This window comes from Myotis myotis, unplaced genomic scaffold, assembly GCF_014108235.1.
Source record: "Myotis myotis isolate mMyoMyo1 unplaced genomic scaffold, mMyoMyo1.p scaffold_m19_p_1, whole genome shotgun sequence".
Classification (NCBI taxonomy): domain Eukaryota; kingdom Metazoa; phylum Chordata; class Mammalia; order Chiroptera; family Vespertilionidae; genus Myotis; species Myotis myotis.
This window is the reverse complement of record NW_023416313.1, coordinates 122,155,150-122,179,788: the sequence shown is the minus strand read 5'-3', so window position 1 is coordinate 122,179,788 and position 24,639 is coordinate 122,155,150. Positions and strand designations below refer to the sequence as shown.

Sequence of the window (24,639 nt, the reverse complement as noted above, 5' to 3'; positions counted from 1 at the left end):
GTGCCATTGTGGGTGCTTTGACCTCTGAGCAGCCTGTGTTCTAACCAACCACAGGGAGAGGGGGTGGGTGGTGGTGCTTAAATTACATATAACATAGATACATTATATAATATTATTTCTATAATTTATATATACATCTTTTAAAGACTATATAGTCTTAATGGACTAAAGTGGTGATAATGTAATAGTGAAACCATCTTTTCTGAGGGACAGTTGAGTGACTCCTCGTCCATCCTCATCCAAGTGTGGCTGCCTGCCCATTTCATGACTTGGGGCATCCCCTGTGGGTATGGGCAGAGCATAGTGCATGTGCAGACCATCCCAGCCTGGCCTTCCATAGCCACACTCTCCCCATGATTCGTGCAAGGCCTGGAGCCACAGGTCATCAGTTCATTTGGACAAGACTGCCTCATGGAGCATAGTCTCATTTCTGTGATGACCCATAACAATGCCTACTTCTCAGTATGGCTCACATTGCCAGTTTTAACCTACAAATTCCTTAGTGATTTTGGTCCCCACAAAGTTCAATATTACCTCTCCTGCTCTATTTCTCACTGCCAGTTGAGATAAAGAACCTGCCAGTTTGGGCATTTGCAATGGATGGGCTTCCTGGTCAGTAAGAAAATTAACAAATCTGTCCATCTTGCTTTTCTACTTTCCATGCCTTGCATGCATATAGGAATCAAAGACATGGTATTACTTGGCTTGCTATACATCTCTTATTAGAATCCTGAGGTGATAGAATTTGGATCTGGTGACACAATGAGGGCTGATGTGACAACCAACTAACTGTTGCTAGGCACTCCACAAGAAGGCATTTTTGACAGGATTTAGCAAAACTTGCTCTTTGGGTAGGTACCACATCTACATTTCTGCGTAAGACATACCTAGGATCTACTGCCCTTCATATCATCAAAGCACCATACAAATGTTGACAAGTGTCCATCTGAAAGATTTAGCAAAACCTTATTTCATAATTTGGGAAATATAAAACAGGTTAATATTGGAAGTGAACTAGAATTTGGACATTTCTCTGGGCTCACTGTATACAAGGCTAGAACTTAATCAAAACATTTGGTTTGCTGAAATGATGCAAAGCGAGCAAAGGGCAATAACAGAAATATTTATGTAGTTTTCTGTCTTATTTTTAAAAATTTAGTTCTAATGTATTGGTTCTTTCAATTCAGAATTCCCCAGGCTTCTTTTGGCAGCCTGGGCCTTCCAAGGGATTCATTAAGAAAGTTCCCCCAATAATGCCAAGGTTGTGGGTTCAATCCCCAGACAGAGCACATACAAGAATTAACTAAGGAATGCGTGAATAAGTAGAACAACAGATTGATATCTGTCTGTCTGTCTCTCTCTCCATTCCTCTCCCTCTCTAAAAATCAATTAAAAAAATATTTTAAAAGAAGGTCCCTTTTTCCTGTGCCCTCTCTCCTCAGGTGTTCAAATAAGCAATCAATCACTCATTTCTGTGTTTGTACAGACAAATATGAGGAAATTTCCAACTTTCACTAAATATGAAAAAAAACCCATGTCTGCTAATATACAGGGTTCCCCCCCCCAAAATGCATACACACTTTAATAGCTGATATCTCAATTTTGAAAATGAAAAAAAAATTAATAAACACTGCCTGTATAATTATTCAAAGTATGTGTATACATTTTTGGGGGGACACCCTATATATTAAAAAATAACTCTAGCTAGGAGAGTTTCCACAAGAATACTACAGACACCACAAACAACAGGAAGAAATATGCCTTTTATTTAAAGTTTCATATGTACAGAGAAAGTTCTTTCTCAAGCTCAGGGTATGCTGTGAGAAAGAGCCCTGTCATTCAAGGTCACTGCGTTTACATTGGTAACAACACTGAAACGTCACTGCACATTATGAACAAATAGAACATTACACAGAAATGCAAAAGAGACATAGGTACATGTATGGACACTTCACACACATTTTCTAAAAACAAGTAGACACAAAATACAATGTGCCAGTAAAAAAAAAAAAATAGGCATATCAGTACATGTCTCTTTTTTTCCTTTTTTGTTAATATGCATGTGGAGCTTTCATCTCAAGTGTTTTCACATCAGGATTCGCAGGCACTTTAGCAACTCAGCCATGGTTTATAATACATGATGTTGAGACCAAAAGATGAAAACATGAGAGCAGATGAGGTCCAGTGACCCACATGTATGTGAAAATATTGGCATGAGAAGCACTTTTGTCACCACTGCTTGCAGACACCAGAATGTTCTCCTTGTGAAGTGTGATGGGTTTTCACTTATTTGTCTTTTCTGTTTCATAGCAGAATTATTTAGTAACACGGATGGCATCACCAGGCAGGCATATAGCATGTGGATGCGCCAGACACATGTCAATTCCTATCGACTTGGGAACGGTAGAAAGCAGATGAGTTTTTAGAATCTCCAAATGAATGACCTATCTTTGTCCCACTCTATGCCCTTCCTGCCAACCTGTCAATCAAAAACTAATTAAAATAATTACTTGGATGTAATGGACCAGAAGCTCATCCTGGGAGAATTGTTTCCTTAGCTACCACTTCCCACATCATGATATACACAGGACGATGGGCAGCCCAGTCCTTCCCCGCCAGGGGTCCCTCCCCTCTCTCGCCTTCCCTACACAGTGTGGTGACTCAACACATGTATTAGGAATATGACCAAACAAAAGCATTTGTAATCTCAGAATAGATGATCACTTTATTGGTAATGTTTAGGTATAAGGCAGTTACAAAAGAAGCCCCATGAAAACCCGACAGTGATGGAATATGGCTTAATTTCTTTATAACATGAAGGAACTTTGCTGTTATGAGGAACAGAGAATGAAAAGGAAAAACCATACCAATTATAAATGACTGTGCTATGAGGTACTGTAAAACCCCAATTTCTGGAGTATGTCACTCACTTTCATCCACCAGAAACTGAGAGGTGCCTCACATCGCAGGAAACTTAAAGGGAATAAAGAGAAATCAACATTACCTCAGCTTCAAGGTAATTTGTCACCACTAGTTCTATGGGGCTCTGACACAAAGCCATGAACATCTCTTGAGTCAGGCCAAGAATTCCTGGTCCTCCTGAGAGATGCTGTGACAAATGCTTCGAGCAGATGATTGTCAGAGAGTGGGAAATCCTTCCATGAAATACACTTGAGACATACTGGCAAAGACATTAAGGCCTTCCATTTCTTTGCCCATACTGTTTAAAGGCACTGATACCAACAACAGAAATATTCCATAGTACCATGGAGGTTTTTAAAAAAACTCCCCAAATACAAGTCTCCATAAGAAAATGTCCTTTATTGCATGAATGAAGCACCCGCTCTTCTGCTCAGGAATAGAAGGGTCTCCCTTTTTCAGGAGTCTGGAGTCTGCTCAGCCTAGCGACCTGAGAAGGGGATGGGGGCACATCCTGCCGGAAGGGCCCCTTAGGGGGAGTGTAACTGGGGTCCTGGACTTTCTTATACGAGTCATAGCTGCTGAGCCCCTCGGGAGCAGGCTGCTTCTTCATCTGCTGCTCTTTCCGTCTCTGTTCCTGGCGAAGGAGCTCCTGGGTCTCCAGCATCACCCTGGCATTGAAGCCGTGCCCGCCCAGGTAGCCGTTTCTGGAGCCTTGGTAGCTGGAGTACCTGAGGCTCTCCTTGGCACTCTGGAAGCCTTCCCCAGGCGAGTAGTTCTGCTCCCAGGAATCCTGAGAGACAGAGCTGGCATTTTTCCTGCTTTGTCTAGAAAGCAAAGCCAAAAGTCAGTGTGAGATTGGGAGAAGGGGAGAGCGAAAAAGAGGAGGGAAGGGGTAAGAGGGTATATGCATTTCAATATTTCAACAAATAGTATTGTGCTCCAGGCACTGTGATGGGGACTGGAGGAAGAAAATGTGACTGTCAGCAAGCTCAAATCTCAGACAAGTGAACAAACAAGGGCTAAACAGGAGAGAGAACTAACTGACAGCTATTCAGAAACAGAGTCCGCCTTCTGTGTCTGGGGAGGTACTGTCTATTCTACTTAAGGAACATATATCTCCTGCAATTCAGACACATTGGCAAAATGCTTTAGAGGAGGATTAGAGATTTGGCAGCATCTACTCTAGCAAAAATTGCTTGCTTCAGAACATTACAATTCAATTCTAAACAAGCAAAACAAATACTTTACACAGCTGCCACTATGGTGCCAGAGATGCTAGCTAATAGGAAGTGCATGTAATGGATTACAATGTGAGTTCAGCTATGAAAGATTTAAGTCTCGACTCCTTTATGATTAAAAATGCAACAGGCAGTCCCTTACAGCCCTGGCTTTTGAGTTGTATATGTCAGCAATGAACACGTCTCAGAACACATGCTCATCAAGACTGTAGACCTGGAGGTCTGCAGAGTAAGCACTGCTGTTCCGTGCACTGTGCCCTCACCAAAGGCCAGGACAGCTTACTAAACTCATGTTTGTTCACCACAGGACAGGGGAATAAACCAGTCATACAGAAATTTCAAATTATCATCATTTGTGCAATAAAGTTACACATCATTTTCAGGAAACATTACTGTTTTGAAATATCTTTAATTTATTATCTAGTCTCTAGATGCTTTTATGAATTTACAATAAGATTAGATATGATAAAGTAAAACAATTTTTTGTTAGAAAGGGAGACAAGCCCTAATATTTAGCCTTGAAAATGGGAGAGAGGGAGAGAAAATCCAGTAATAAAACAAAGTCTATTGCTCCATGTATCAATAAGAAAACCATTTGGTGACAGTATATATTCCTCAGCCTTTTGCATCAACACACACATGATGGAATGTTCAAAAGGGCCCTGCAGAGGAAAAACAGGGCCTAGGCAGTCACTGGGTCTTCCACAGGGATGAAGCAATTTGCATTTTTGAACATTCAAAAGTGCCATTATTAGGGCTTTGGATCAAATCTGCCTATTTTTCCTATGACCTAAAATGTAGTCAGGGATATTTTCAATAAGGAAATGAACTAATGATCAGCATCATCTCTGGATATGACTATGATTAATTGAGCAGTCTACAGTATATCTATCTGGTTCTCTTCTAACCAGTTAACTGCCACGCATCCAAAACAAAAACCATCCCCACACGCCATGATATTTTGAATTTAATTTAAAAAAATTAATTTGCAGCCAAAACCGGTTTGGCTCAGTGGATAGAGTGGCAGCCTGCGGACTGAAGGGTCCCAGGTTCGATTCCGGTCAAGGGCATGTACCTTGGTTGCGGGCACATCCCCAGTGGGAGATGTGCAGGAGGCGGCTGATCGATGTTTCTCTCTCATCGATGTTTCTAACTCTCTGTCTCTCTCCCTTCCTCTCTGTAAAAAACCAATAAAATATATTTTAAAAAAATTAATTTGCAATGAATATTATAAAAATAAATATATTATATTACTCATAATTCAGGTGTTCTTGAATATTTTTAGTTGAAAATTCTCACAAAAAATGATTTTAAAGCACCTATAGACACTTATGGCATACAAAGGGTTAATGGGAATCAGACCATTTGTACAATCAGCCCAAGCAAGAATCCTTCCATTTGGTGGAATAGTTTATTTGCCTAAAGCACTGATTATCTGTCATACATTAATCTGCCCAGAGACAGGAATGTTGGAAAGTGCCCGCATAAACTAGGGATTTGACATTAATCATGAAACTTTAATTAAAACAACAAATTTGTTACTGAAGTTACAGTAACAAAAGTGGGACTCCTTCATAAGTTGGTTATCAATCTAAAGATAATCAGAAATAGGCTGCAAACATTTCACCTCTTTCTCATCCTTGACCTACTGAGACCCATGAACCCTCTTCATCCTGTACTCCCAACTCTGGAAAGCCTGAAGATGTGCTCTGTGGAGGTCATGTACCATAAGCTGAATTTTTAATCAATCCAGGAACACACTGAGAACTCACTAAAGGTTTGTTAGGAATGGAAACTCTGATGATGTGGAAGAATTTCTTTAAAATTTTCTTCAAATTAATCATATATAGAGAGGGAAGCAGACCTCCCTGAGGTTTAGTGTAAGGTATGTGGGGAAAGTACATACATGTAGATACATACACATGTATACACACACACAGACATACACACACGCTTCCTTGGTAAGAAAGCTAGTGGTACCCACAACTCTTAATTAAGACACAGGAAATGAGCAGGTCACAGAGAAACATAAGAGTGCAGCAGACAATAAGAGTTTCCAACACTAGGAAACTCATCACCTGGGTACTAGGCACAATGGGAGAATGGCTTTGGATCAGATAGACATAGATTCACATCTGGAATCTGCCATTTGCCAGTTGGGGGATGCTGAGAGGGTAATGCTCTCTGGGCCCAACTTGCCTCATCTGTGAAATAGGTATAATAGCTAACCTCATAGGGTTATGAGGCAGAAATGAACAAAATAACGCATGCAAAATGTTTAGGAAGGTATGGCACAGAGTAAATGGCTGACTAATGGGGGTTGGAGGAGTAGTTTGAAGGCAATGTCACTTTGCCTTCAAAGAATAGGCTCTGGGTTTTGGGAAGCATCTTTCTGACCAAAGAAGAAAAATATTAGCTTTCTTTTCTTTTGTCAGAGAAATTGGGTAGAAACAAAGAGGAGAGAAAGGCACTAGAGAATAACTGAAGAACCCTAACTAAATGAGGGCAAGTCCACCCAATTCCACAGAGATGAGAAGGAAGCTTTCCAATGTCCCATGATTGCCCAAAGGCCACAATAACAACAGCAGCAAGAAAACATCAATGTCCACCAATGTGAATTTCTTTGTAACCAACATGCAGGCTTGTTTGGTCTTAGAATGAGCCCACTAGAGATTTCTGAATCCACTGAAAGCACACACCCTGCTTTGTCTATGATTACAATTATCTCCAAAGTGGCCTGAAGGCCATCATCATGCAGAGGACTCACACCTTGCGGAAAGCCAGTTAGCCACCGAGATGAGGAGGATGCAGAAGGATGATGAAAGATATAAAGACCAAGGCTAACAAGTTGACAAGCAGCTCAGAGACATAATAAATGGGCCTGGTAGGGAAGACTATGTCAGGGTGTGAAGACATAGTGGAGAAGTGAGACATACAAAGCAGAGAAGTGAGACACCAACAGATGTGAAACCAAGGGAGAGGGAAAAATGAAGAAGAACTGGGGAGACAGCAGGAAAATTTTAAAAAATTAATAAAGGATCTTAAGTTTTTCTATCGGTGACTCTGAACATTCTTCACCGTTTGAGCGTTGCCTTTTAAATGAAGGAACTAATTTAGGACTAAAAATATAGATTTTAAAAAAAAGAAAGTAAAAATGAAAACTGATTTAAGAATTTAAAAAATAAAAAAGAAGTCTTAGTATGATTGAGAATTGAGTGTGGGGCCACTCAGGTCCCCTTTCCTTTCAGAACCAGTGTTACTACCTGGCTAATGTTTCCTACTGACATTTCAAAATGAAACTTGAATTCTGCTGTTTGGTTTCCTTAATTACAGTTAGAATTTCAAACTACTCTGGCTCACATATATCCCTCTAATTCAAACCACCTTATCTACTGTGACTGAGAAAAGTCTTGACCATTTGCTTTACTTTATATTCCACTTTGTAGCTGAACTATTTATGTTTGTGTGTGAAATCTTTTTGGGATCAAATGCCATACCAACTTGTTTAGATAAAACCCTGCTAATTGTCAACATCTGAAAAGCAGAGGTCAGTGTCTCTGAAGAATATCACATGTCAGAGACGTGGACTGGACTCAAGCTCATACAAGCTGCTGCAGTCCTCCTCTGACCTCCTGTTTGGGTTCTTTACTGAGTTCAGGTTTCTGCACACAGCTGCTGTGGAGTGCAGCCGCTCTGCCAGCAAGCCAGTGGGGCACAAGGCTCCGCACTCCTAATCCTCCTCACACGTGTGAAGATTCACACTGGGAATGATTCTCTAAAAGAAGGGCACATGACCACCCCAGTTGCCTAAATGTACACAACTCTTTCATTTTGGGTTTTCTATTTTTTTTCTATCTGCGCAGAGTAAAATGGCTAATAATCAGGGAGTCACAATACCCAGATGGAAAGTTTTAGTTATTTAGGGAAACACTAAATGACACCAGTAGTACCAATAGAAGCAATCATCTTCTACATGGAAATACAGATACTTCTACCAGGTGCTTCAGGAGGAGAGGGAGAGAGAGAGAGAAAGGGAGGCAGAGTGATGTGGTGGAAAAGGACAGGTAGCGAGTGAAGAAGGGGAGAGACATGCCAGGACAAAAAGATATGTTTGGAATACTGAGCTCCTATGGAATGTGACCAGGAGAAATTCCATGGAAGCATTGATCTGTGTCCTCTTTCTGGGGAACAGGGCCCTAGTCTCTCTTCTGCCAGGCCATCCACCCCTCTAGGCCCTCCGGCCACCATCTCTCTCACATCCCTTCCTTAGTTCTGTGCATGTCAACTCACTCCTCTTCTTTATACACTATATGATAGTTCTCTTTCACTTCTTATAAATACTCTCAAACACAAGTAAAATACAGAAAGCCAAACTATTTATCAACAGATTAAGAACCTGGTCCCTGCACAGACAATATATGCCTAAAGCACGTTGTAGCCACACACACAGGTCTTGATATGCTACGGGCCACCTACGTGGCTGTGGCAGCAGGACCATACCCGGTGTGTCAATTCATCTACTTTATCATGCTCATCTTTCTGACGACTGCAAGCCAACCGGCTGGGAGAAGGCACTCACATGGAAGAACCTTATGTAAAATCCGCGAGGCGTCCGGCAGCTGATGCACTGGGCTGAGTCATACAGGGGCCTCCTTCCAAATGCTAAGGGCATAGAGCACAGAAGGGGACTTTACACCTACATCTGTCAATATTCCATACTTGGGAACAAAAGTTTTGGTGGCAATGATATACGGAAATTAATGATTACAAAGGGCATAGGCAGGTTTGAGTTTGAATTCCGTGCTAGCTGTGTGGTCTTAGGGAAAGCTGCTTAATCTTTCAGAGCTGTTTCCTTGTAAGACAATATGATCTCCAGATCTTGCCCAGACCTAAACTTCAATGACACTTATTTAGAATGGGCTAAATAACTGTTAGTTATCCTCCTATTTAAAAGAGAAGATAATTCTGTATAAAAGAAAAAACATAATTTATTACTCAAAGGAAATATAATTTTATGAACTGAAAAAAAGAACTGAATGAACAAGTTACTATAGTAATGACACTCACCCCAGTATAGATTCTCATTCACATCCATATTCCCATGGTGACATGGGTCAATGTAGTCAAATACCTCACAATTAATATAGTGATTATTTAACATTTAAAGGGACTCATCTTTATTAGAAATTGAATCAAGATCACTTTTATATTGGTCAGTTAAGTTTACACAGATAAGCATTTGTTCCCTTCCTTCTCCCCAAATAAAAGTTGTTCTGCTCAAATTCGAAACAGTTGATAAAAACAAGTTAAGTGGATTTTTTTTGTACCCAAAATGTTTTTGTTACCTGGTTTGAAGTAGAAAAACAAATGCCTGTAAGATTGTGATTACTAGGAGTGACTTATTTTGGGAAGTTGGAAAGCTGAATATTTTAAAATATTTTTATTCTTTACTATGTATATATGAAATACTCAGATGGAAAAATGGTTGTTGTTCCATGTGTGAGGGCTCAGTCACCTGAGCAGTTTCTAGGCCTGACAGAGCCCCCAGAGCAGAGGTACCTCCATGTGGTTGTCAGATAATGAGGTGGGCACACTGGAATGCTCTGAGAATCAACAAAGCGAACACAAAGCTGGCAGTAGAGCAATAGGGGGAGATTAGGGACCATGGAGCCCACTTAAGTATAGAGCATGAAGCATTCACTCCACCCATCTACAGAGCTCTAGATATCCGAAGTAGCAGTTATTCTAGTTACCCTAGGAACTAAGCAAAATGAGAGTTATCTTTCCAATTTTCAGAGGAGGAAACTTTCTCCCCATGGCCACATGGGAGGGCAGAACCAATGCTATAACCCAGGTCCAGTCCCTAAGTACTCATCTGTCAATGCACTGCCTTTGCATTATTCAGTATTTAAGTGATAATGTTGGCATGTCCTGAAACAGCTTTCTTTCTAGTCTTCTTGCCACATAGTAAGATGGCCTTGAAGCCAGACAACAACCCCTACCATCCACTGCGGTTCCTCTCTGACCACCGTGGATAAGGTGGAGAAGCCAGGGCAATTTTGGAAGGACAGAGTGTAAGTGAGTACTGTACCTAGGCAGAGAGCTGTACTGGCGTTGGGCCTGCTGGAAGCTCTCACGCTCCTCTTGCCGCTGGCGCTGCATCTGCACCTCCACGGACACCGAGTGCCTGCCACTCTGCGCCGGAGGTCGGGAGCTGGGCTGCAGGAGGAAAATGCAAAATAATTCACGAGAAGGGAATCACATCATTTCTTATAGACTGACTTAGAAACATTTGGAAAATTCTGTGAAATTAAAATAAAACCAACTGCAATTTTCTCAAATTTGATAAAAGAGACATTTATCTAATTGCTCTTATGAGCCCCAAATATTGAATCATCTTAAATTTTAATTATGGCTTTAGAATGGTTAGAAATTGAGAGGTCAATCTTTCTAAGTCTTCCTAATGAGGCTTGACAAATTCAATGCCAAGTAAATAAATAAAATTGAAGGTTAGCTATGCTGGCAAATGTTTTCAATGGTTATGTATTTTAGTTTAACAGTAGGACGCAATAAAAGCTGATCCCCCTTTTCCTAAAGAATGACAGTTAAGCCCTGGCTGGTGTTCCTCGGTGGTTAGAGTCTCGGCCCAGCGGACTAAAGGGTTGTAGGTTCGATTCTGGTCAAGGGCACATACTTGGGTTGCAGGCTTGATCCCCAGCCTCCAGTTGGGGCACATAAGGGAGGCAACCAATTGATGTTTCTCTCTCTGTGTGTCTCTCTGCCTCCCTTCCATTCAAAAAAAAAAAATCAATGGAAAAAATATCCTTGGGTTAAGATTAAAAAGAGAGAGAGAGAGAGAGAGAGAGAGAGAGTTACATTTGAACCAAGTTTAGGTGTAACTACCTACTGTTAATCACATACAGGTGTCCTCTAGTCCAGGGATGGTAGCCAAATGGGGAATAAAAATGCTTATCAAATTAATAAACCTGAAAGCTAATAGCTACTTGAATTGGTTATAAGACAAGACATTTTGCCTTAGTGATTAGGAAATGGCATTTTTACCTAGGCAAATTGTATCCTATAGAGCAGTGGTTCTCAACCTTCCTAATGCTGCAACACTTTAATACAGTTCCTCATGTTGTGGTGGCCCCCAACCATAAAATTATTTTCATTGTTACTTCATAACTGTAATTTTGCTACTGTTATGAATCATAATGTAAATATCTGATATGCAGAATGTATTTTCATTGTTACAAATTGAACATAATTAAAGCATAGTGATTAATCACAAAAACAATATGTAGCCAAACCGGTTTGGCTCAGTGGATAGAGCGTCTGCCTGCGGACTGAGGAGTCCCAGGTTCGATTCCGGTCAAGGGCACGTACCTCGGTTGCGGGCACATCCCCAGTAGGAGGTGTGCAGGAGGCGGCTGGTCGATGTTTCTCTCTCAACGATGTTTCTAACTCTCTATCCCTCTCCCTTCCCTCTGTAAAAAATCAATAAAATATATTTTAAAAAAACAAAAAACATGTAATTATATATGTGTTTTCCGATGGTCTTAGGCGACCCCTGTGAAAGGGTCGTTCGACCCCCAAAGGGGTCGTGACCCACAGGTTGAGAACCGCTGCTATAGAGAAATGTTCAATCCTGCTGGCTAAATACTTTGGTCAGCAGTCATCTGCTGATTGTGCCTCTCGCTCAAATCAGATACTGGATGTATATACTGTGTTGCATAGATCTAGTCCGGTGGATGCTCCGGCTTCTCACTGGTTTGGCTTTTTGAAAAAATAGACAACAATGCCTCTAATGCTACAAACACCCCACGATGGTTTATCATAGCATCAGTGGCTCACACTCTTAAATAATCCTTTTGGTGCATGCTAACCTCTGTTCCCCTTGGCGTCATGCAACAGGCATATTCTGAGTGAAGAATGTCTGTTAAAAACACATTATCAATTTTCTTTTAGAGTTGAAAGCCAATGGCAGACTTTGACTTCATAATAATTTTCTAAAATAATAGAGTTATAGCATTCATTTGGAGACCTGTAAGAAAACATGTGGGCCTGTTACTTAAACAATGTCTCTTGTAGTTGGCTTTTGTGTGAACAGAAAGCAAGCATCATCTATTGTTCGCTCTCTGCCTGGCCAGCATTATCTTATTTATTGGTAAGCAACAACATGGCAATATACAGGACAAAGTTTTCAAAGCATATTCGCACAGCCACTGAACATATTAAAAATATCCTGATACCAAAAAATGTGTGAAGATTACCCCAATTTCAACTAGTGGGTATTTACAGCCATACTCATAGGAACAAATGTGTGTCCACAGACCCTCTCCACAACATGGGAGTCAACACATCAATGGTGCCTTTAGCAAGGAAAACACTTCACTGAATGAGTTCTGCTTATGCAAACAAAGCATCAACCAAGTGTTCATCAACTGCATTAAAGAAGACAAATATTTTCTTCCATTGCACTTGAAGAGGCTGGCCAAATAGAAAATCGAGCTGTTCTAGTGTTCACAGGGAATCCTGAGAGAAGCCACTGGACAGAGGGAAAGCAACGCAAGAAAATACTACACAATATGCCTTCAAAAACAACCATATTTCCCTTTTCTTTTCACTCAGAATAAGTCATATACACATGTCAAGAAGCCTTGAAAGAGTTGGCATTCTGCAGCAAGATTTAGTAACCAGTTTCATAAGCTCATGCTGTTTGTAACACACGGCTGTGGAGATGTGAAAAGAAAATGCAAGGTCTTGTAGAAATTTCAGGTGTATTTTTTTTTTTAATCTTCACCTGAAGATATTTTTTCCCATTAATTTCCAGTGAGAGTAGAAGGGAGGGAAGGGTAGAGGGAGAGAGAGAGAGAGAAAGAAATATTAAAGTGAGAGACATATTGATTGATTACCTCCTGATGCCCCCCAACAGGGGCTTGGGATCAAACCTGAAACCAAGGTACATAACTGTGGGAAACTGTTTATTGCCTTCACTATCTGATAAGCACAGACAGAGAACTCCCTGAAAGGCCCCCCCCCCCCCCAAGGCTGGGTGCCTTTGAAGCCCTAGCAAAGCTCGGAGGTAGGCGCCACCTCTGTTTGTCCAGACAGTGGTAGCTGAAACTACTCCCCCATTTATTATTATGTAAATCCTTGCTGATGGGCTAGTCTGCTTGTTACTAGGGGGTGACCTGCCTAAGGGCTATGCTATGGGTGCATCCCAGATCAATAAAAGCTTGGTGAGGCCTGAGCACAGAGGAAGTCCTTCGGGACTTGCCGCCTGGTCCCCCAATATTGCAAAATATCTCGTGTCTTTTTCTCTCATTTGCTGTGCGGCTCCTCTTTCAGATACCGAACCCTACTCCACACAGAACGTGGAGGGAGTCTTACTCGACACATAACCTTGACCAGGAATTGAACCTACTACCCTTTAGTCTGTGGGCCAATGCTCCAGGGCATCAGGTGTACTTTTAAGTTGTTTCTACCAGAAGCCTGAAAATTTGATTCTGATAGAGGAAAGAAAAAAAAGTTGAAGGGCTTTTGTTTCCTCAAATGTGTGTTTTCTGATACCATTCATCTCAAACATTATGAGCAGCAAGCATCTAGTTGGATCTTGATGAACTTCAAACTGAAATTATTATGAGATGGGATCTGAAAACTTAAAAAAATGAGTGAATGAGTTTGGTATCAATATACTGACATATTTCATACTATTGTGCTCAGTATGATGAAATATGAATCTCAGGCTTACCATAATGTTTTACTCTATTTCTCTTTTCAGAGTATACAAAAGGGTAGGTTATTAAAAAGAATCACCCATATCTTTAAGATGAAATTTTATTGGGCCAGAGATTTCAAGGAAGATTGTATACATGACCAGCTTAAAGCAACAACTTACTAAGTCCATCTGGAAAGTTTTATACTTGGCCTGAATAAAAAATAACCTCATTCATTATTTCAATGAAGATCTCATAAAAATGTAAATTGTGGGAATAAAAGTACAATCTACAATCCTGATTTTTCAATACTGTAGTTTTCCATGTGTAAGGTAGAAACAGAATAATGTATCGGGAGTCCCAAATTACAAAAACATAGACTAACATGAAGAGATATTTTGTAACCCTAGAGAGAAGGGTCTGTGTTCAAAAAAACAGCATTAACAGCTTTAACAAAAAAGTGACATCTATATAGGGAAACATGCAGGTAAAGCATACTTGGGAAAACTCTGGAGATTCATCAGATAACAAGGCAATAACTCTATTTCAAGAGAGCAAATTACAAATAACCCTGGTCTTCTTGCTGATGATATTGATGACAAGGCTGCCAAGACAATATGATAGAGGTTGCAAGATGAGATAATCCATGATTATCTACTACATAGTGTGCTGGAGGAGCATTATATGTGAATCTCTCCATTGCTGCTGTTTAAACCCCAGTGAAACTATGCACATTTTTTTTATAAGTTAGCTCCAAACTATTAGTTTTTATCATGATTATTAAAGAGGTACTATTTATACTATATAAAAATTATATAAAGCTTGAGAAAGCTACATAATTTTGGTGTCACTTACTAGTGTAAAACAAAAAAATATCTTCCATATAGTGTTTCACTAAATTAAGTCATTAACAAAGTATTCCTCTCATTTAAATAAAATCCCATTTTTCAAAATAAAAATAAACAATACAAAAAATTAAAATACAAAATCAAAACTGCTAATTCTTAGCACAAACTTACAATGTAAAATTGATCCTTTTATGACCTGGGCAAGATGGCTATGGATTAAATGTTAGAGCTACACTGACATTTTCCCAGGACCAAACTGGAATTACAATGAAAACATAGAAAAATTATCCTGAATTCTTAACTGGAGGCTAGCTGGACAGAACCCTTATTACCAATGACATTGTGTGTAAACAGCATAGAGACTGGTAGGAAGTGCAGATGTGCGAGGGCTGGTCAGGCTCCCACAGGTAACACCTGAATTTCTGGAGGGATATCACAGCTGTAGGAGGTTCTCCCTGAGAAGTCTAGGGCCTAAATGCCAAGATGGGCTTTCTAGCTGAGAGCACCAGAACTGAGAAAGGTGACCATGTAACATCTGACTGTGAAAAGTAGCAGGGTTGCTTTCTACCAGGGAGAGACAGCTGGAAATGTAGGCACCCCCTTAAAGGGGCAACATACAAAATTTCATGAGCTGTCATTCAACTTGGGCTCTGGCAGAGTAAGGGAAGAGTGGAGTAGAGCTGTGTGAGGAGAATCCAGGGTGAGTGGCGCTGGGGATAGAGCTTGGGGGACAGTTACCTAGATTCCTGTGCTGAGTCATTCCCCCATGCTGCAGAGGACGTCATTCTCAGGAACCCCTTTACTATCCAGGCAGCTTGTGTATATGTGGGGGGGGGGAGGGGGCAGGGAGGGAAGGGGGCGCAACTGCCCTACCCATTGGAAAATATCTTGCCTCACCATGTGAAGTTTTGGTTCCACTGTGCTCTATAACTTGAAGCTCATTAAATGACTAAGAATAACAATTGCCCTACAGGCAGAGGAGGAATCTCTGGGTGCTTTGAGTCTTTGCCTGATCTGCTTCTGGACCCAGGGCTAGGATAAGCAGATCATAATGTACTTCTTGGTCCTTTCCAAATGCAGCCAGCCCCAGCATAAAGAGCCACAAGCTGTAATCCCAACCAGGGTATTCAGGGCCAGTCACAACCAGTGTCTGACATTGTCCTGCACTAGATACCCTCCTAAAAGACCAGGAGTCAAAGCAGATCTACCTAATACATAGAAACAAACCCAAACAGTTGGCCAAAATAGGAAGACAAAGAAACAAGCCCCAAATGAAAGAACAAGAGAATTATTCTCCAGAAGAAGAGCTAAATGAAATGGAGATAATCAATTTATCAGATATACATTTCAGAGTAATGATTATAAAGATGCTTAACAGCATGAGAAACGATATACAAACTATGAAAAATACCCAGTTGTAAATGAAGGATGACACAGCAGAAGTAAAGAATACAAACTGGAAAAAATAAACAGAAAATTAGAATAAGCTGAGAATCAGATCAGTGAATTAGCAGACAGGGCAGAAAAAAAAAAATCATTCAATCAGAGAACCAAAAAGGAAAAAAAAAACAACCACAATTTAAAGACAGGAGCACAGTCTCAGGAAGCAGTGGTATAACATGAAATGTAACAATATGTGCAACACAGGAGTACCAGAAGGAGAAGAAGTGAGCAAGGGATAGAGAACCTATATGAGAAAGTAATGGCAGAAACCTTCCCTAACCTGGTGAAGGAAAGTCACACAAGTTCAGGCGGTACAGAGAGTCCTAAGAGAGAAGAACCCAAAAAGATCACACTAAGAAGATACAAAGATTAAAATGCCAAAAAATTAAAGACAAAGAGAGAATCTTAAAGCCAGCAAGAGAAAAGCAAATTGTTCTTACAAAGGAGCTCCCATAAGGCTTTCAGCTGATTTCTCATCAGAAACTCTAGAGGCCAGAAAGGAATGGTATAAAGTATTCAAGGCAATGAAAAGCAAGGATCTGAATCCAATTCAACTCCATCCAGGAAGGCTATCATTAAAAATAGATGGTGGAATAATGATATTCCCAGAAAGAAAAAAAAAAGTCTAAAAGAGTTTATAACCACCAGACCAGCATTGCAAGAAATGTTAAAGGGACTGCTATAATAAGATATATATATATATATATATAGAGAGAGAGAGAGAGAGAGAGAGAGAGAGAGAAATATAGGTAAAAAGAATAAAAATAGCAATAAATAAGAACTTATCAATAATAACCTTAAATGTACATGGATTAAACGCTCCAATAAAAAAAACATAATGGATAAAATAAAATGAGCAATATATATGATGTCTACAAGAGACCCACCTCAGAACAACAGACTCACAGAGGATGAGAGTGAAGGGATGGGAAAAATTTACCAGACAAATGGAAAAAAAACAAACAAAATGCTGGGGTAGCAATACTCATAATCGGACAAAATAGACTTAAAAATGAAGGCCATAACAAGACATAATAAAGGTCACTACATAATACTGAATGGATCAATACAACAATAGGAAAAAACTCTAGTAAACATATATGCACCCAAAATAGAAGCACTTAAATATATATTAAAAAAATTTTTTCTGGAGGACTTTAAGGGAGAGATTGACAGTAATACAGTCATAGTAGGGAACTTTAATACCCCATGATATTGATGGAATAGAACTTTCAGACCAAAAAAAAAAAAATCAACAAGAAAACAGTGAGTCTAAATGATACACTAGACCAGATGGATTTGACATTTATAGAACATTTCACCCCAAATCTGCAGAAAATACATTCTTCTCAAGTGAACATGGGACATTCTCAAATATAGATCACATGTAGGACACAAAACAAGTCTCCACAAGTCCAAGAAGATTGAAACCATATCAAGCATCTTCTCAGATAACATTGGCATGAACTAAAAATTAACTAAATAAAAATACTCAAAAACATTTAAACATATGGAGGCTAAATAGCATGCTATTAACCAATGAACGGGTTACCAATGAGACTAAGGAAGAAATGAATAACTTCCTGGAAACAAATAAAAATGAACACACAACAACAACAAATCTAGGGGACATAGTGAAAGCAGTCCTGAGAGGGAAGTTCATAGCACTATAAACCTACCGCAAAAAAATAAGAAATTAATAATAAACTATCTAACCCTATAAATTAAAGAATTAGAAAAAGAACAATAAAAGCCCAGAATAAGTGTAAGGAAGAAAATAATAATAAAGAGCGGAAATAATTAACATAGAGATAAAAAAAATGCAATACAAAATATCAATAAAACCAAGACTGGTTCTTTGAAAAGATAAACAAGGTTGATGAACCTTTAGACAGACTCATCAGAAACAAAGAGAGAGGACCCAAATAAATAAAATCAGAAACAAAAGAGGTGAAGTAACAACTGATGCCACAGAAATACAAATGATTGTAAGAAAATACTATGAGCAACTATATGCCAACAAATTGGACAACTTGGACGAAATGGACATATTCCTAGAAAAATACAGTCTTCCAAAACTGAATCAGGAAGAATTAGAAAACCTAAATAGGTCAATAACAACTTAGAAAATTGAAGCAAACAATCCAAGAGAAACACTTCCAAGCTCTTTTTACAAGCACTATAATAATTCCAAAACCAGATAAAGACATTACAAAGAAAGAAAATTACAGGTCAATATCCCTGATGAACACAGATACTAAAATCCTCAACAAAATATTAGAAAATTGGATCTAGCAATACATTAAAAAGATCACACATCATGACCAAGTAAACTTTATTTCAGGGATGCAAGGCTGGTACAATATTCACAAATCAATAAATGTTGTACATCAAACAAATTGAAAGACAAAAATTCACATGATCATATCAATAGATGCAGAAAAAGCATTCAAATAAATTCAACTGCCATTTTTTTTGGTAAAAACTCTCAACTAAGTGGGAATAGAAGGATCAGACTTCAATATAATAAAGGATATATATGACAAATCTACAGCCAAAGTCATACTCAATGGGCAAAAACTAAAACCATTCCCCCTCAGAACAGGACCAAGACAGGGCTGTGCACTTTCATCACTCTTATTCAACATAGTACTGGAAGTTCTAGCCACAGCGATCAGAAAAGAAGAAAAAATAAAAGGAATCCAAATTGGAAAGGAGGAAGTAAAACTGTCATTATTTGCAGAAGACATGATATTGTACATAGAAAACCCTAAAGACTCCACCAAAAAACTACTAGATTTAATAAATGAATTCAGCAAGGTTGCAGGATACAAAATTAACACCCAGAAATTGATGGCATTTTTATACATTAATAATGAACTCTCAGAAAGAGAAACTGAAAAAAAAATCACATTTACCACTACAACAAAAAAATTAAGATGCTTAAGAATAAACTTAACTAAGGAAGCAAAAGACTTGTACTTGGAAAACTATAGGATTTTGAAAAAAAGAGAAAGAGGAAGATATAAACAAGTGGAAGAATATACCATGTTCATGGATTGGTAGAATTAACATCATTAAAATGTCTATACTACTCAAAGCAATCTATAGCTTCAATTCAATCCTAATTAAAATACCTATCACATATTTCACAGAGCTAGAACAAATACTCCACAAATTTATATGGAACTTAAAAAGACCCTGAAGAGCCTTAGCAATCTTGAGAAAAAGGATAAAGTTGGAGGGACTTTAGACTGATCTGAAAAATGGCAGCCAAATAGGTGGACCTGTTTTGTACCTAGTCTCAAAGCCAGATTGGAAATGCAACTTAACTGGAGAACATTCACCTGGAATTACCAACTGAGTTCTAGCTGAGGAGGAGACTTATATCAAGGAAAACACTTGCAGACTGATTGGAAGGTTGAGGTTGCCAGAGGAGCTGACCCAGCTAACAGGGGCAGCAGGCTGGCAGGCTGAGAGGTTGGAGGAACTCGAGGCTACAGGAGAGTCTGTCCCCTCAGAAAATAGAGGCCCAGAACACAGAGCACCAGAGTCGAGACCCGTAGTTCCTGTAACACCCAGATGTGAAAGGAGGCAGGGCTGCTGGCCACAGAGCCTGTTGGAGAGAAAGGTGCAGTTTTGTTGTTGTTAGTGGTGGTGGTGGTGGTGGTGATGTGTGTGTGTAGGTGTGTGTGTGTGTGTGTGTTTTCTCTAAACCCAGAGCCCAGGATTTTTCATTTGCAACTATTCACCCAAGGCTTTGGTGCAAGGAGGGAGATATGGACCTGAGGTACCTCAGGAGAGGCTGGGATGGGAAGCATTGTGGGGAGACTTGGTAAAACAGCAGCCAGGAGCATTTGATCATAGGCCCCCAAATGGAAAAAGGCCACTTTTCCTGAGAGGACCTAGCCTCTCACAACTGCCAGAAGGAAAGTAAAGAGAAAAACCCTAGGTGATACAGCCCGCTCCACCTTCAGGAGCCCTGCATGCCACATCCTGCATTTTGAGCTTTTCAGAGGGAACAAAAGCAGAGGCCATACTTATGGCTTTGAACAGTCTTAGGGAGTCCTCAGTGAGTGAATTGGAGGAGGGGCCATCCACTCCACCATGCTGAGAACTAGAATGATATTTCTATCACACAGAAGAACTAATAAAAACTCCAGGTTTCCAGCCAACCCCATTGGTCTCCATCCAAGGATCCCTGTGCAGCCAAAGGCAGAGTAATATTTTTGGGCCATTTGTGGAGGAGTAGCTCTGGATAGGGAAACACACCCACCATCTTCCCTGAAAGCTAAACAGCACCTCCCCCACCTAAAGCCCTTTCAGAAACAGACTTTTGAGTGATTAAGATTGACAGAGGCAGGCAGAGGTGGAGCTTGGGGAATCAGGGGAAGTTTGCTGACCCAACCCTAGCCCCATGCTGCTAACAAACCTACTTAGAGGGCAAATTGGCCCCTCCTGCTTGCACCCAAGTCCTGTGGAGACAGATAGAGCAGTGGATCACTTGGATCTTCAAGCAGGTTGCTAAAAGCCAAAAGACAGTGGCTGACAGTGGTTAGCACCTAAGTACCTAATAGAAAGCCCAGAATTGGCAGACAACAGAAGAGTGGGATCAAAGCGAACTCCCATGGGGCATTAAACTCGGCTGAAACAAATGCCACTTCACTTTTTTTTTTTTAACTTAAAAAAAATTTCTCCTTTTTTTCTTTCCTTTTCATCCCCCCCCCCTCTTCTTTTGCTTTTTCCCACTTTTTAAATTTATCTTCTTTATATAACTGCTTTATTAATTTGTTATTATTCTAGTCTCTGTTGTTTTGTTCGTATATACCATTTATCACTAAAACAAAAAAATTAAGATACTTAGGAATAAACTTAACCAAGAAGGCAAAAGGCTTGTACTTAGAAAACTACAGGACATTGAAAAAGAGGCACAGTAAGATATAAACTGGAAAAATATACCATATTCATGGATTGATAGAATTAACATCACTAAAATGTCTGTACTACGCAAAGCAATCTTATAGATTCCCCTATTAAAATACCAACAGCATATTTCACAGATCTAGAACAAAAACTCCAAAATTTTATATAGAATAAAAAAAGACCCCAAATAGCCATAATAATCTTGAGAAAGAAGAATAAAGTTGGAGGAATCAAAATACCAGACATCAACTTATACTACAAAGACACTGTACACAAAACCACCTGGTACTGGCACAGGACAGGCATATAGACCAATGGAACAGAACAGAGATCCCAGAAATTGACTCAAGCCATTATGCTCAATTAATATTTGACAAAGGAGGCAAGAACATACAATGGAGTTAAGACAGCCTCTTCAATAAATGTTGTTAGGAAAACTGGATAGATACATGAAAAAAAAAAAAGGAACTAGACCACCAGGTTATACCATACACAAGAAAAAGCCTGAATGTATATCATGAAACCATAAAAATCATAGAATAAGACATAGGCAGCAAAATCTCAGGCATCTCTCACGTTGCATAATTTTCACAAATAAATCTCCTAGGGCAAGAGAAACAAAGGAAAAAATAAATAAGTGGGACTACATCAAACTAAAAAGCTTCTGCACAGCAAATGAAACCAGCAACAAAGTGAAAAGAGAGCCTACTGTATGGGAGAATATATTTGCCAATGATACATCTGATAAGGGGTTAATTTCCAAAATATATAAAATATACATACAACTCAAAAAATATACATACAACTCAACAATCCAATTAAAAAATGGACAGAGGACCTGAATAGATACTTCTCCAAAGAGGACATACATGAAAAAATGCTCAGTGTCACTAATCATTAGAGAGATGCAAGTTAAAATGACAATGAGGTACCCCTCACAACTGCCAGAATGGCTTCCATCAATAAATCAACAAACAACAAGTGCTGGTGAGAATGTAGAGGAAAAGGAAACCTAAGTACACTGCTGGTGGGAATGCAGACTGGTGCAGCCACAATGGAAAACAGTGTGAAGCTTTCTCAAAAAAATTAAAAATGGAACTGCATCTGACCCAGTGATCCTGTGTCTGGGAATGTATCCTAAGAATCCACAAACACCAATCAGAAAGAATATCCGCACCGCTATGTTCATAGCAGTGCTATTTACAACTAGTAGCCCGGTGCACGAAATTCGTGCACATTAAAGGGAATTAATTAGAGGAAATATTTTAATATTGGTATTTGCCCTTTCTCTATAATAAAAGTGTCAGAGATGAAGGGAAATTAGTAAAATGTATATGGAAATAATACATAAATTTATTAATAAACAGTAACAAAATGATACAACTACAACAGAGGCATGATATAAAAACAACAGTGATGCAAACAATGACTGATAAAGTGATTAAACTTATTCTAATATCTCCCTGTACACCACAGTAAAAGTGAAAACACTTTCAGAGTGCTTGACTAATTTCCCTTGTGATGAAGTATTTACAACTTTAACATCACAAGCTCTTCAAACTCGAGAGAAAGCAACATATAACTGACCATGTGCGAAAACGGGTTCAGGTAGGAATATGCCTACTCTGTCTAGAGTTTATCCTTGTGATTTATTAATAGTCATCGCAAATGCTGGCATCACGGGAAACTGTTGTTGAATTAATTTAAATGGGAGGCCAGTGTCAGACGGGGACAAATCAATTCTTGGATTCAGAACAATCTCTCCCTCTGCAGAGCCTGTTAATACTTCAGCTTCAATAATGTTAGGTTGTAATCTTTTGATAATAAATCTAGTACTATTACAAAGACCCCATTCACTATTAAGATTTCTAAGTAGCATTATGATTGCACCAACTTTCAATTTTAATTTATGACACAGCATTCCCGAAGGAGTAATACTATTAAGAAATTCAATGGGAAAATTTTCCTTTTCAGCATCATCTGTTGAATCAATGGAATCATCACTCAAATATGTGTGAAAATCTCCATCGAGTATATCCAAATTTTCTTCATTTAATTTTTGAACATGCTCATTTTTTGGACAAAGAATTGCATGTTTAGATATATTTTTAATATTACCTATAGATATAGTATTTCCAAAGGTAGCTTCAATAATAGATCCATTACAAATCATGTCATAGGGGATTTCAATAATATCCATTCCTAAATGAAAATTGCTATCAAGTTTGCCATCTCCAAGTTTTACTAACCATTCACTATAAGCAGAATCCTCTGATCTCATATTTGTTTTAAGAGACAACTTTCTGAAACATCCTCAAACACTACAGTACTTTAAACTCATTTGTACTATGGCATAGCATGCAGTACAATACTGACACATTGTCGAAAATCCCCTCTGAGAAGGAGAACTTTCCCATCAAATGCAACATTCAAATTCATAATTTCTCTTAGTAATCTGTCTATGGCATTTATAGCATGACTGGATGCTATGGTGCATTCATCAATAATGAGAAGTTGGGCCTTTTTAATAGTTTTAGCAACTTCACTCTTTATATCAAACCTAGAAATTGAAGTTTCATTTAATGGAATTAGTAATTTATATTGGGAATGAAAGGTGCTTCCACCGAGAAGTAAATTTGCGGTAATTCCTGTAGGCCCTGTGGGTAAAACAGAACCACCACAACCTCTAATACAATGTATTAAAACTTTATAAAGATATGTTTTTCCACTACCACCTGGACCATCCAAGAAAAAGCATTTGGGTTGTACAGTTTGATCTTTGATGGCTGAAGTTATAGTCTGAAAGGCAGCTTTACCTCAGCGCTGGGCAGGCCTGGGAGTGCCTCCGTTGGGGGCAGAAGTCCCCCTGCCCCAGCTCCTGTGCATGCACAAGCCATTGACTGGGCATGACTCAGACACTGTATTGCCTGCTTCACCTCAGTGCTGGGCACGGACACAAGCAGGCAGGGTTACGTCCCAGGTCAGGGATGCAGGCAGGCAGGTTCACCTCAGTGCTGGGAGAGACATTAGCATTGGGCAGGCCTGGGCATGCCGCCACTGGGCGCAGAAGTCCCCGCCCCGCCCCCCAGCTCCTGTGCGTGCGCAACACGTTGATCGTGGTGACTCGTACACCATCATGGACAAATTAGCATATTCCCTCTTTATTATATGGGGTAGCTAAATTCTGGGAACAGCCCACGTGGCCAGCAGTTGATGAACAGATTTAAAAAGCAATAATACGTTTACACAATGGAATACTGTGCAGCTGCAAAAAGGAAGGATCTCTTATCCTTTGAGACAGCATGGAGGGACCTGGAGGGTATTATGCTAAGCGAAATAAGCTAGTCACTGAAAGACAAGTATCACATGATCTCACTCATATGTGGAATCCAATGAACAAATTAAACTGATGAACAAAATAGATTCAGAGACCTGTGAACATGGAACAGACTGACAAATCTCAGAGGGAAGTGGATGGGGGACAGGAAGAGATTAAACAAAGAACTTACATATATGCATGTATGAATAGTCTATGGACAGACATTA

At 39.4% G+C, this 24,639-nt stretch overlaps 1 protein-coding gene across 22 annotated transcripts in view; it reads right to left on the bottom strand.

The window, feature by feature from the left end:
* Window positions 1-1,744: 1,744 nt before the first annotated feature.
* Window positions 1,745-24,639, bottom strand: part of PARD3 (par-3 family cell polarity regulator) — an 814,705-nt gene continuing 791,810 nt past the window's right edge. For 21 of the 22 annotated variants that reach the window (XM_036350442.1, XM_036350547.1, XM_036350474.1 and 18 more), the window contains 2 exons: window positions 10,252-10,379; window positions 1,745-3,746 (listed from right to left, as the gene is read on the bottom strand). In XM_036350442.1, the coding sequence (XP_036206335.1) occupies window positions 3,353-3,746; window positions 10,252-10,379 (522 nt within the window). In that variant the 3' untranslated portion in view covers window positions 1,745-3,352. Of the gene's footprint in view, window positions 3,747-6,811; window positions 6,870-10,251; window positions 10,380-24,639 lie in introns of those variants that run through there. The other variant, XM_036350602.1, reaches the window with a different exon arrangement.